Source organism: Scyliorhinus canicula, chromosome 14, assembly GCF_902713615.1.
Source record: "Scyliorhinus canicula chromosome 14, sScyCan1.1, whole genome shotgun sequence".
NCBI lineage: Eukaryota > Metazoa > Chordata > Chondrichthyes > Carcharhiniformes > Scyliorhinidae > Scyliorhinus > Scyliorhinus canicula.
In genome coordinates, this window is record NC_052159.1 from 65,751,646 (window position 1) to 65,765,094 (window position 13,449).

General features: G+C 44.8%; 1 protein-coding gene across 3 annotated transcripts in view; it reads left to right on the top strand.

Moving 5' to 3' along the window:
• sept10 (septin 10) overlaps positions 1-13,449 on the top strand; it is a 100,295-nt gene that overhangs the window by 17,669 nt on the left and 69,177 nt on the right. For all 3 annotated transcript variants that reach the window (XM_038818980.1, XM_038818982.1, XM_038818981.1), the window contains exon 2: positions 2,423-2,537. In XM_038818980.1, coding sequence (XP_038674908.1) covers positions 2,423-2,537 — 115 coding nt within the window. The remainder of the gene's footprint in view (positions 1-2,422; positions 2,538-13,449) is intronic.

Here is a 13,449-nt window from a genome sequence, read left to right on the forward strand (position 1 = left end):
TCACAGCAGGCTGTTCATTCCACACTCTAATCACTCTCTGAGTAAAGAACCTACCTCTGACATCCCTCCTATATCTCCCACCCCGAACCTTATAGTTATGCCCCCCTGTAACAGCTACATCCACCCAAGGAAATAGTCTCTGAACGTCCACTCTATCTATTCCCCATATCTTATAAACCTCTATTAAGTCACCTCTCATCCTCCTTCGCTCCAAAGAGAAAAGCCCTAGCTCCCTCAACCTTTCCTCATAAGACCTACCCTCCAATCCAAGCAGCATCCTGGTAAATCTCCTTTGCACCCTTTCCAATGCTTCCACATCCTTCCTATAATGAGGTGACCAGAACTGCACAGAATACTCCAAATGTGGTCTCACCAGGGTCCTGTACAGTTGCAACATAACCCCACGGCTCTTAAACTCAAGCCCCCTGTTAATAAACGCTATAGACCTTCACGGCTCTATCCACTTGAGTGGCAACCTTCAGAGATCTGTGGACATGAATCCCAAGATCTCTCTGTTCCTCCACATTCCTCAGAACCCTGCCATTGACCCTGTAATCCGCATTCAAATTTGTCGTACCAAAATGAATCACCTCGCACTTATCAGGGTTAAATTCCATCTGCCATTTTTCGGCCCAGCTCTGCATCCTATCAATGTCTCTTTGGAGCTTACAACAGCCCTCCACCTCATCCACTACTCCACCAATTTTGGTGTCATCAGCAAATTTTCCATCCACCTCTGTCTTCTATGTGATAGCCTGTTACTTATCCAATTGACCAAATTTCCTTCTATCCCACACCTCCTTACTTTGTTCATAAGCCGACCATGGGGAACCTTATCAAATGCCTTACCAAAATCAATGTATACGACGTCAGCTGCTGTACCTTCATCTACATACTTGGTTACCTCCTTAAAGAATTCAATCAAATTTGTGAGGCAAGACTTAGCTTTTACTAATCCGTAATGACAATCCCGGATCAAGCTCCATCTTTCCAAATGGTCATTAATCCTATCCCTCAGGACCCTTTCCATTAACTTACGGACCACCGAAGTAAGACTAACCGGCCTATAATTAATAGGGTCATTCCTATTCCCTTTCTTGAACAGAGGAACAACATTTGCCACTCTCCAGTCCTCTGGCGCTACCCCCGTGGACAGTGAGGACCCAAAGATCAAAGCCAAAGGCTCTGCAATGTCATCCCTTGCCTCCCAAAGAATCCTAGCATATATCCCATCTGGCCAAGGGGACTTGTCGACCCTCAGGTTTTTCAAAATTGCTGAAACCTCAGAACATCTACCTCCTCCAGCCTACCCACCTGTATCGCGCACTCATCCTCAAAAGCATAGCCCCTTTCCTCGGTGAACAGTGAAGAAAAGTATTCATTCAACCCTTCTCTTATCTCTTCTGACTCCATGCACAAGTTCCCACTACTGTCCTTGACCGGCCCTAACCTCGCCCTGGTCATTCTTTTATTTCTCACATAAGAGTAAAAAGCCTTGCGATTTTTGGTGTGGAAAGAGAACAGAGCTAATGTTTCCAGTCTGGATGACTCTGTGACTCGAAACGTTAGCTCTGTTCACTCTCCACAGATGTTGTCAGACCTGCAAACATTGTCCAACATTTTCTGTTTTTGTTTCAGATTCCAGCATCTGCAATAATTTGCTTTTACCATTATAACATGCAAATTAGCTCAACATTTATGTTAGGCTGAAGGCAGGGGTTAGACACAACATTACAGAAGGTGATGTAAAGACCCATCATTGCAGATTGAATCTTGGATACTGGCTTAAAAATACACTTTCCAGTTACGTTGGTGTCATTTTCTCAGCTGATGGCTACATGGAGGTTTTGGTGTATGTAAAATGGTAATGAAAGGTTTGCAGGTGTAATGGCCTGAATGGCTTCATTCTGTGGTGTTGGCTTGACTTCTGAATACTAATTTCTGCGATGACAGTGGTACTTGAGACATTCCAAAATCTCAGAAGTTTGAAATTGACAAGTCTAACACACCGCCTCCCACCACTATCGTGCTGACTGGATGGTGGCTATGTAGAACTGTTTGGAGATTAATTCATCCTTTAATTGGAGCTGTTGATCTCTTTTTGAGAAGAAAGGTTAAAGATATTAGATATTAACAACACTGAGTTTTTCTGATTTTAAGTGAAGGAACTTATAGAAGCTAATAGTAGGGTGGGGAAATTCCATGAAGGAAACTCTTATAACGGCGGACTTCGTTTGGTTAATTTTGGCATTTTTTGCTTTGTATCTAGTTACAGTGTAAAATATTATAGGCAATATTCAGGGAAGTTTAGTCTGTGATAGAATTACTTCTGACAGTAGATATGTGATTCCACTATGTTAGGAAACAGTTAGAAGCTATAAGAATATTTTAATTGTCGATTAGCTATTGTTTTCTCTTGCAGGGTGAAAGTGTCCGCCCACTTTCCTTGTCAGGCCACGTTGGATTTGACAGTTTACCAGATCAACTAGTTAACAAATCTACCTCCCAGGGATTTTGCTTTAATATCCTTTGTGTTGGTAAGTACTTGATTATTTTATTCTAACTCTAGTTGGTTGAATGGTGATCAAATGAAGGTGTTTAAATGATTGGACTGATAGAGATGTATTTACTTTGGTGGGGGAAATCTAACATCCAGCCTCTGGACTTTGGGATCATTTATAGTGTAATCTGATGAGTTGAATCCGAGGGGATTCACCCATAAGTTCTTGTTAAGTAAAGTTGTGTGATAGCCGAGATGGCCTCATTCCCACATGAATACATCTCTGTAATTTTTATATGTCTACATTAGGCGTCCAAATGTGGTCGATGCCAAAGACAATAGATTCAAACGCAAATGGAAACCAAGTAAAGCAATAAATGTGTGAAAAGTTTATTCAATTTTTCATACCTTGCAATGGCCCAACCTTGTAAAAGGATTGGACTGAAGGTGGAAATGTTCTCTGCTTGGGCTGCCTTGAACCACATTAGCAGAGCTTCTTCAACTTTTGAATGGGCAGCCGTTTTCATCTTCTTCCTTGCAGGAGGAATTCATGAGTGTCCGTCTGTTCCAAGATGTTTGCCTTGTGTTTCATGATGGTGAATCTCCCATTGCTTTGCGATATCTACTTTTTCTACATTTTCTACTTGCTGTAACAACTTCATCTCTTAACTTTCTCACAGGTTTAGTCATACTTGCATGATCTTTCACCAGGAGATCTCCCTGTCAAATGATGGCTTGTCCAAGGTGCCATGATTTCACGCTCTTGTGTGATTTAAATCCACTCTGATTGTCTTTTCAATCATATGGCAAGCTTGGACATGTACAACCAATCCAAAGTCACCAGTGCGGAGTTTACACTGACGTCGTTCTGTGAGACTTTGACATAACCATTTTGTCATCCAAGTTTGACTCATTGCAATTTCACTGCATAGCTTTAAGGTGCTATGTTTGAACAGCAACGGAAGCTCTATCTGGTATGCAAAGGAAAAAGATCCCACATTGGTTAAGTTTGAAATAGATTCTGTTCTCACTGCATAGAATGAAGGAGTGGTGATTATGACTGATTGTTGCATTACCAAATAGCAGACTCCACAACAATATGTTTGGGCAACTAGTATTATTTGTACTAGCTATTGCCTCTTTTCTTTCAAGTCAATGTCACATGATCATATTGTGAATAAGATACCTGTGCCCAAAACCTGCAAATATAGGCACATTTGGCAATGAAGACCGGAATGACCACAGCAGTAAATCTTTGGTTGTGTTTGTGGCTAATGCCAGAGCTTTTATTAATGTGGAACATTTTGCAATATAAATATGGAATCTATTCTCACATTGGAAAATAATTTTTAAAGAAAAAGTTCCATGTTATTATATGTTGATCCAGAGGAGTGTTTAAAGTACATATCTTGGCGCATCATAACTTACTAATTATGATACTGGATTGGTAGTAATTGTGATACTGGATTGGTAGTTATGTCACTGGCTTATTAACTCAGAATAATTGTTCAAATCCCACCATGTAAAATTGTGGAATTCAATTCAATAGATGTGTTCATTTTGTGGATTGGAACTAGAAGATGACTGTAGATGGTGCCAAATTATTATTGAAATATACCTGGTTTATTCTTGTTCTTCAAGGAAGGAAATTTGCCACCTTTCGCAAATTCCAGTGATGTAATTTGACACTCTTTATCAATAGGATTTTATCAAGGTGGGTAATAAATACAGTCTTGCCCAAAATAGATTAGTATTGATTTATTGGGCAACATGGTGGCGCAGTGGTTAGCATTTCTGCCTCATGGCGTTGATCCCAGATTCGGCCCCGGCTCTGAGTCACTGACCGTGTGGAATTTGCACATTCTCCCCGTGTTTGTGTGGGTTTCTCCCCCCACAACCCAAAGATGTACAGGGTAGGTGGATTGGCCACACTAAATTGCCCCGTAATTGGAAAAAATAAATTGGGTACACTAAATTTATAAAAAAATAAGTATTGATTTATTTGTTGAAACATGTGAATAATTGTGAATAATAAAATAGTAATTGTGTTTGTTTGCTTTGTAAATTGTGCAGCTGTACCGTGAAAAATTGATCATTAGAAGTGTCAATCTTGACATAAATATCCTAAATTGTTTGAACTTCTAAAAATTTCTCTCGACAAAAGGACCATATACCAAAATAATGCTCTATTTACTGGGTTGCATTGAGATGGACAGCTCTTTGCGTTAACGCAACTCGTGTGTGTGCACACACCCTAAATATTGATAAATTTGCTGCAACCCCCAATATCTTAACTTTCAGGTAAGACTGTGTTGATTACTGGAAGGAAAAGAATGCTATAATTGCAGAAGTAATGAGCCATTAAATACAGAGGTTTAATGGGTCAGTTGACCATGCAAACTGTAGTTTCAATCTGTTCTTTAGGCTATAAACTGTATTCTAGAACAGGGTTTCTCAAAGTGCGGGTCGGGACTCACGGGTGTCACAAAACAATCGGTCGTGTGGTTCACACGGTGCGCCTGGCCGTGGGAGAAGCGCCTCACGGCCGCTACCAGCTTTTACGTTGAGAATGGTGGCCGCTGCCACCTTTAAAATGAAAGTTAAATAAGGCATATGGAATGTTCTGGATAGAAGTGTCAGCAGTGAGTGGGTCACGTGCCCTGCACGCACACTTGATGTCAAGGTACGTGCCATTGCCAAATCATGGAGCAGTGTTACTTCCATTTTCCAGCTGCTGGCAAGCAAGGCAAGTGAACTGTGAAGATGAATGTTTTTTTTAAAGTCAGAGATGGCCAGAGACTCAAAAAGGCAATTTACCCATTGGACAGTTTCTTACAACAGAATCTGATGGAGAGAGCTGCTAAGGAGAGTCCAGGGCAGGACAGAACAGTGCTAGTGTTAGCACTGTACAGAGCTGCAGTGCCTCAGGTTAACAGCCTATAAAGAAGAAACTTTGGGAACAAAGCAGTAGATTTTTTTTTAGAACAGTACAGCACAGAACAGGCCCTTCGGCCCTCGATGTTGTGCCGAGCAATGATCACCCTACTCAAACTCACATATCCACCCTATACCCGTAACCCAACAACTCCCCCTTAACCTTACTTTTTAGGACACTACGGGCAATTTAGCATGGCCAATCCACCTAACCCGCACATCTTTGGACTGTGGGAGGAAACCGGAGCACCCGGAGGAAACCCACGCACACACGGGGAGGACGTGCAGACTCCGCACAGACAGTGACCCAGCCGGGAACCGAACCTGGGACCCTGGAGCTGTGAAGCATTGATGCTAACCACTATGCTACCGTGCTGCCCCCTATGCTACCGTGCTGCCCCAAAGCAGTATAAAGATGATTTCTTGAGGTATGGTTTTGTCAATTATGCCAATGCAAATAAGGATGAAAAGCCCTTGGGCGCAATTCTCCACTCCCCACGTGGCGTGAGAGAATTGTGGGAGGGCCTCCCGCCATTTTTTACGCTCCCCCGGCGCCCCCGCGATTCTCTTCCCCCCCCCCCCCCCGGAAAAATTGCCGCGATTCTCCGAGCCCGATGGGCCGAGTGGCCGGCCCTTCACACCCGTTTCACCACGGCAGCAACCGCACCTGGTCGCTGCATTCGTGAAACGGGCGCCGGATGCCCGTTTGGGGCACCCAGGGGCCCTATTGGGAAGGGAGCACCGCGACTGTGCTCTGGAGGGGACAGGCTCGCGATCGGTGCCAACGGATGTTCGGGCCTGCGTCCAAAACGGACGCACTTTTTCCCCTCCGCCGCCCGGCAAGATCAAGCTGCCACGTCTTGCTGGGCGGCGGTGGAGAAAGACGGCACCGCGCATGCGCGGGTTTGTGTCGTCGGCGCGCTGATGTCATCCGCGCATGCGCGGATGATATCCGCGAAGTGCCGTTCGGGCGTCATTTGGCCAAGGTCGTGGCCGGGAACGACGGGGGCCCGCTCCTAGCCCTCCGGGTGGGGGTGAATTAGGTGCGGGGAGCGGGCCCCGAGGCCGTCGTGAACCTCGGCCGATTTCACGACGGCCTCCGTGCTTTTTGGAGCAGGCGGAGAATACTGCCCCATGTGTTCTTGCAGGGACGTACTGGCAAATGATAGGAGAAATTTCAAATTTTGGAAGAAAGTGTTTGGCGAAAAATTCATTTTCGAGTTTGAGACCCCAGAGTCAGTTATTAACTTGGAGCTAACTCCAAATTAAAAAAAACTTTCTGCTGTAGCTGACATGTAATATCACATTAAAAACATGTCAAAGGTCAAAGAGCCGTCAGCATACTGGTGTAGCATCTACCAGGAGTGTCCAGTGCTGAGTAAAACAAGCATTTTGTTGCTATTGCCCTTCATAACGGCCTACATGTGTGAGGTTGGGTTTTCCGTTTTTATAAAGATGAAGGCGGCACAAAGGAACTGGCTGACCTCTGTACGAGATATGTGCATTGCCCTCTCCTCCTTTGAACCTGATTTTAAGTGAGATCATGAGGACCAAGCAGGCTCCCCTTAGCATTAAACGTAAGCGAACATGGCGTGGGTCACAAAGGTCAGCCGGCCGGCCGGAATGGGTCACAAAAGTCGTGGGTGCTGGGAGAAATAAAGTTTGAAAAACACTGAGGTGGATTCTCCGCAGCCCGACGCCGAAATCGTGGCCGTCGAAGGGGCTGAGAATCCATTTTCCTACAAGAAATTGGGACTTGTGCCAGTTCCCCGATTCTGAGGGCCCTGAACAACGGCGTACACCTTGCGTCGCCTGGGACCTACCTGGGCCATTGCCAGAGGCCTGCTCCGCTATTCTCCGCCTCCGACCTGCCGAAGTCCTGACAGCATGTAGCTAATGTGCAGAAAGTGGAGCTGAGTCCAAAAACGATCAGCCATGATCTCATTGAATGGAGGAGCAGGCTCGAGGGGCCAGATGGCCTACTCCTGCTCCTAGTTCTTATGACGATAGATGAGGTTGTTAAGAAGGCAGAGAGGATACTTTCCTTTATTAATTGAGGCATAGAATATAAGAGCAGGAAGTTATGTGAGAACTGTGCACGATTGTGCTTTGGCCACTGCTTACTGTTGTGGTCACCTTGTTGTAGAAAAGATATAATATTATTTGAAAGGGTGTAAGCGGTCATAAGACCATAAGACATAGGGGCAGAATTAGGCCATTCGGCCCATCGAGTCTGCTCCAGCATTCAATCATGGCTGATATGTTTCTCATCCCCATTCTGCCTTCTCCCCGTAGCCCCTGATCCCCTTATTAATCAAGGACCAGTCTGAGGCTGTGCCCTCGGGTTCTAGTATGAGGGTGTTGCTAGGACTGGAGATTTTTTGTAATGAGGAAAGACTGGATACACTGGTGTTGTTTTCTTTTGGAGCAGAGGAAAATGACAGGAAACCTAATTGAGGTTTATAAAATTGAGGGGTCTAAATAGGATGGATAAGGGAATCTATATCCCTTGGCACGAGGCCAATAATCAGGTAGCATAGATTTAAAGTAATTGGCAGAAGGTGGAGTTGAGAAATGTTTTCACCTAGAGGGGTGGTAGTGATGATGATGGTCTGAAATTCTGTGAGTGAAAGGGTGGTAGAAGCAGAATTCTGCGTTTATAAAGTACTTGGATATTCACATTGCTGCAGATATGGGTTTGGATTTGAAATAAGACTGGATAATATCTTTTCAGCTGGCCTGGACACAATGGACCAAGTAGCGACCCTAAATTTCCATGATTTCTATTATGAAACTGATTTTAATTTTGAAACAAATTTGTTTAATTTTTGTTTGCTCATTTTCCACTCCTAGCCACCAGCTTGCCATTTGAGAGTTAAACCCATGTCATCCACTCCCTAGTCTTTCTGCCTCTTTCACTGTTCTTCCCTCAGATACCCTCACCAGCTGATCATTGATCAACAATCAAGCCCTTACCATTGGTTCTTTCCCCCATTCTGCCCATTGAAGCCTTGCTGCACATCCCACCACTTGCCCTCACAAATTGCCATGATAAGTCATTATGTCCTATCATGTCTTCATCCCCTTACTTGTTGGCATTTTCATCTCCTATGAATACCTCCCCACCTTCTATCCTTTCTACCTTTCACATAAAATAATCATAAAGCGTTGTCCTTCCATGCTGCCTTGCTCACCTCGTGATGTAGAAACTCATTTTTAGTGACTTGACTCCCCTTATATTTTGTCTCCAGATACCTTTCCTTGCTCAATCTCACCTTGCTCAATCTCACCCTTTGCTTAAACTCTGTAATTCATGCCCAAGACTAGCTCTTCAGCCTCCCTTGATTTCTTCATTTTTAAGGTCGAGATTACATGGAGGACGCTTTCTAACCTTTTCTCTTACCACCACAATCTTCCCAGCTCCCTTACATATTCCCTTAAACATCCCCTCTCTACCTCAGTCATTCTTCTGCTGTTGATGTGCTCAATTACTGCTTCATCTCTATCTTTAACAGTCTTGTTCCCCTTAACTCAGTTAAGGGAGGGTCAGTTGACTCGTGGGCGGCATGGTAGCATAGTGGTGAGCACTGTTGCTTCACAGTGACAGGATCCCCTGTTCGATTCCCAGCTTGGGTCACTGTCTGTGCGGAGTCTGCCTGGGTTTCCTCTGGGTGCTCCGGTTTCCTCCCATAAGTCCTGAAAGCTTGTCTTTATCAAGGATTTCATAGCACAGCATTTGGAAAGCAGTGGTGTAATCAGACAAAGTCAGCATGGATTTAGAAAAGGAAAATCTTGCTTGCCAAATCTACTAGAATTCTTTGAAGATGTAACTAATCGAGTTGAGCAGGAGAACTGGTAGATGTTATTGATTTGGATTTCCAGAAGGCTTTCCACAAGGTCTCACATAGCAGATTAATATATAAAGTTAAAAGTGCATGGGATTACAGTTAGTGCCTTGAGATAGATGGAAGGGGGGTTAGCAGACAGGAAGCAAAATGTTTGAATAAATGATAAATGGGTCTTTTTCTGATTGACAGGCAGTGAATAGTAGCATATCACAGGGATCGGTGCTAGGACCCCAACTGTTCATATTATATATTAATGATTTGGACGAAGGAACTATAAATGTATTATCTCAAGATTTGCAGATGATATAAAGTTGGGTGGGAGAGGAGTTGTGAGGAGGAACATAGAAAATACAACACAGAACAGGCCCTTCGGCCCCCGATGTTGTGCCGAACTTTTGTCCTAGATTAGAATTTGCTGTGCAGAAGTAGGCCATTCAGCCCATCGAGTCTGCACCGGCCCATGGAAAGATCACCCTATCTAAGTTCACGATGCAGAGATGCTTCAGGCAGGATTTGGACAGGCTGAGTGAGTGATCCAATGCATGGCAGATGCAGTGTATGCTGTATAATGTGGATGAATGTGAAGTTATCCATTTCAGTAGCAAAAATAGGAAGATGGATTATTATTCAAATTAGTGTGAATTGAGAGAGGTGGATACTCAGCAAGACCTTTATGTCCTCGTGTGACAGTCGCTGAAAGCGCAACAGCAGGCAGTAAAGAAAGCAAATGGTAGGTTTTCCTTCATAGCGAGAGGATTTGAGAATAAGAATAGAGATGTTTTACTGCAATTGTATAGGGCATTGGTGAGGCCACATCTGAGTATTGTGTGTAGTTTTAGTGTCCTTATCTGAGGAAAGATGTTCTTGCTGTGGAGGGAGTGCAGTGAAGGTTTTCCAGCTGATTCATGGGATGGTAGGACTGTCATGTGAGAAGAGACTAAGTCAGTTAGGATGATATTCATTGGAGTCTAGAAGAGAGAGGGGATCCCATGGAAACTTATAAAATTCTAACAGGATTAGACAGCGTAGATTCAAAAATAATGTTCCCGATGGTGTTGGAGTCCAGAACTAGGGGTCATAGTTTGAGGATAAGGGATAAACCTTTTAGGACTGAGGTGAGGAGAAATTTCTTCACCCAGAGAGTGGTGAAACTTTGGAAGTGGCTACAACAGAAAGGAGTTGAGGCCAAAACATTGTGCAATTTCAAGAAGGAATTAGATATAGATCCTGGGCTAAAGGGATCAAAGGATATGGGTGGGAAGGCGGGATCAGGGTATTGAACGTGATGATCATAATGAATGGCGGAGCAGGCTCGAAGGGCTGAATGACCACCTATTTTCTATGATCTGAGTATCTAAACAAATTGTCTGGGAGAAGGTATCAATATGCCTATATGAGATAAATGGTGGAATGATCACAGGATTGGAACCTTGGTTAGGAGGGCAGCAGAGCAGAGCTTCTGATTGGCTGTTCTGGGGAGATTTGCATACGTGCAGTGCGGTCAGCGTAAGTTGAAGGTGGTTTGTGAAGGGGCTGTTCTCGAGTGACAACTTTCCCCGAAACACTAAAACAAAAAGTTCTGTCCGTCAGATTGCTAAACTAACAAGTTTTTTAAAAATAGTTTTCAGTAGTTGGGAAGTTAGTTCAGTGGGAATGGAGGTTAGGGCAGTTGAATGTTCCTCCTGCAGAATGTGGGAGGAAAGGGTCACCTCAAGTGTCCCTGCTGACTACATCTGCGGGAAGTGCACCCAACTCCAGCTCCTCGAGAACCGCGTTAGGGACCTGCAGCTGGAGCTGGATGAACTTCGGATCATTCGGGAGACGGAGGGGGTTACTGAGAGGAGTTATAGGGAGGTAGTCACACCTCAGGTAAAAGAAGAAGGTAGATGGGTTACCGTCAGGGGAGGGAGAGGGAACCGGCAGGCAGTGCAGGGATCCCCTGTGGTCGTTCCACTCAATAACAAATATACTGTTTTGGATACTGTTGTGGGGGATGACTTACCAGGGGTAAGCAATGGGGCAGAGAGTAGGCACAGAGTCTGTCCCTGTTGCTCAGAAGGGAAGGGAGAAGAGGAACGGAGCACTTGTCATTGGGGACTCCATAGTTAGAGGAACAGACAGGAGGTTCTGTGGGAACGAAAGAGACTCACGGTTGGTGTGTTGCCTCCCAGGTGCCAGGGTTCGTGATGTCTCTGATCGTGTTTTTGGGATCCTTAAGGGGAAGGGGGAGCAGCCCCAAGTCGTGATCCACATAGGTACCAACGACATAGGTAGGAAGAGAGATGGGGGATTTGAGACAGAAATTCAGGGAGCTAGGGTGGAAGCTGAGAGCTAGAACAAACAGAGTTGTTATCTCTGGGTTGTTACCCGTGCCACGTGCTAGCGAAGTGAGAAATAAGGAGAGAGAGGAGTTGAACACGTGGCTACAGGGATGGTGCAAGAGGGAGGGTTTTGGTTTCCTGGATAATTGGGGCTCATTCTGGGGTAGGTGGGACTTCTACAAACAGGATGGTCTTCACCTGAACCAGAGGGGTACCAATATCCTGGGGGGGGAGATTTGCTAGTGCTCTTCGTGGGGGGGGGGGGGGGGGGTGTAAACTAATTCAGCAGGGGGATGGGAACCTAAATTGTAGTCCCAATGTACAGGATGTTGAGAGTAGTGAGGTCAGGGATAGGGTTAAAAGTTTGAAAGAGGGCACCGGCAAGCAAGACGCTGGTTTGAAGTGTGTCTACTTCACCGCCAGGAGCATCCGGAATAAGGTGGGTGAGCTTGCAGCATGGGTTGGTACCTGGGATCTCGATGTTGTGGCGATTTCAGAGACATGGGTAGAGCAGGGACAGGAATGGTTGTTGCAGGTTCCAGGATTTAGATGTTTCTGTAAGAACAGAGAAGATGGTAAAAGAGGGGGGGGTGTGGCATTGTTAATCAAGGAAAGTATTACGGCGGTAGAAAGGACGTTTGAGGATTCATCTACTGAGGTAGTATGGGCCGAGGTTAGGAACAGGAGACGAGAGGTCACCCTGTTGGGAGTTGTCTATAGACCTCCGAATAGTTCCAGAGATGTAGAGGAAAGGATTGCAAAGATGATTCTCGACAGGAGCGAGAGTAACAGGGTAGTTGTTATGGGGGACTTTAACTTTCCAAATATTGACTGGAAATACTATAGTTCGAGTACTATAGATGGGTCAGTTTTTGTGCAGTGTGTGCAGGAGGGTTTTCTGACACAGTATGTAGACAGGCCAACAAGGGGCGATGCCACATTGGATTTGGTACTGGGTAATGAACCCAGCCAGTTGTTAGATGTAGGTGAGCACTTTGGTGATAGTGATCACAATTCGGTTATGTTTACTTTAGCAATGGGCAGGAATAGGTATACACCGCAAGGCAAGAATTATAGCTGGGGGAAAGGCAATTATGATGCTATTCGGCAAGATTTAGGATGTATAGGATGGGGAAGGAAACTGCAGGGGATGGGTACAATCGAAATGTGGAGCTTTTTCAAGGAACAGCTACTGCGTGTCCTTGATAAGTATGTACCTGTCAGGCAGGGAGGAAGTTGTCGAGCAAGGGAACCGTGGTTTACTAAGGAAGTTGAACCACTTGTCAAGAGGAAGAAGAAGGCTTATGTTAGGATGAGACATGAAGGCTCAGTTAGGGCACTTGAGAGTTACAAGTTAGCCAGGAAGGACCTAAAAGGGAGAGTTAAGAAGAGAGGAGAGGACACGAAAAGTCGTTGGCGGATAGGAACAAGGAAAACCCTAAGGCTTTCTATAGGTATATCAGGAACAAAAGAATGACTAGAGTAAGATTAGGGCCAATCAAGGATAGTAGTGGAAAGTTGTGTCTGGAATCAGAGGAGATAGGGGAAGCGTTAAATGGATATTTTTCGTCAGTGTTTATACTGGAGAAAGACAATGTTGTCGAGGAGAATACTTAGGTCCAGTCGACCAGGCTAGATGGAATTGAGGTTCACAAGGAGGAGGTGTTAGCAATTTTGGAAAGTGTAAAAATAGATAAGTCCCCTGGGCCAGATGGGATTTATCCTAGGATTCTCTGGGAAGCCAGGGAGGAGATTGCAGAGCCTTTGTCCTTGATCTGTATGTCGTCTTTGTCGACAGGAATAGTGCCGGAAGACTGGAGGATAGCAAATGTTGTCCCCTTGTTCA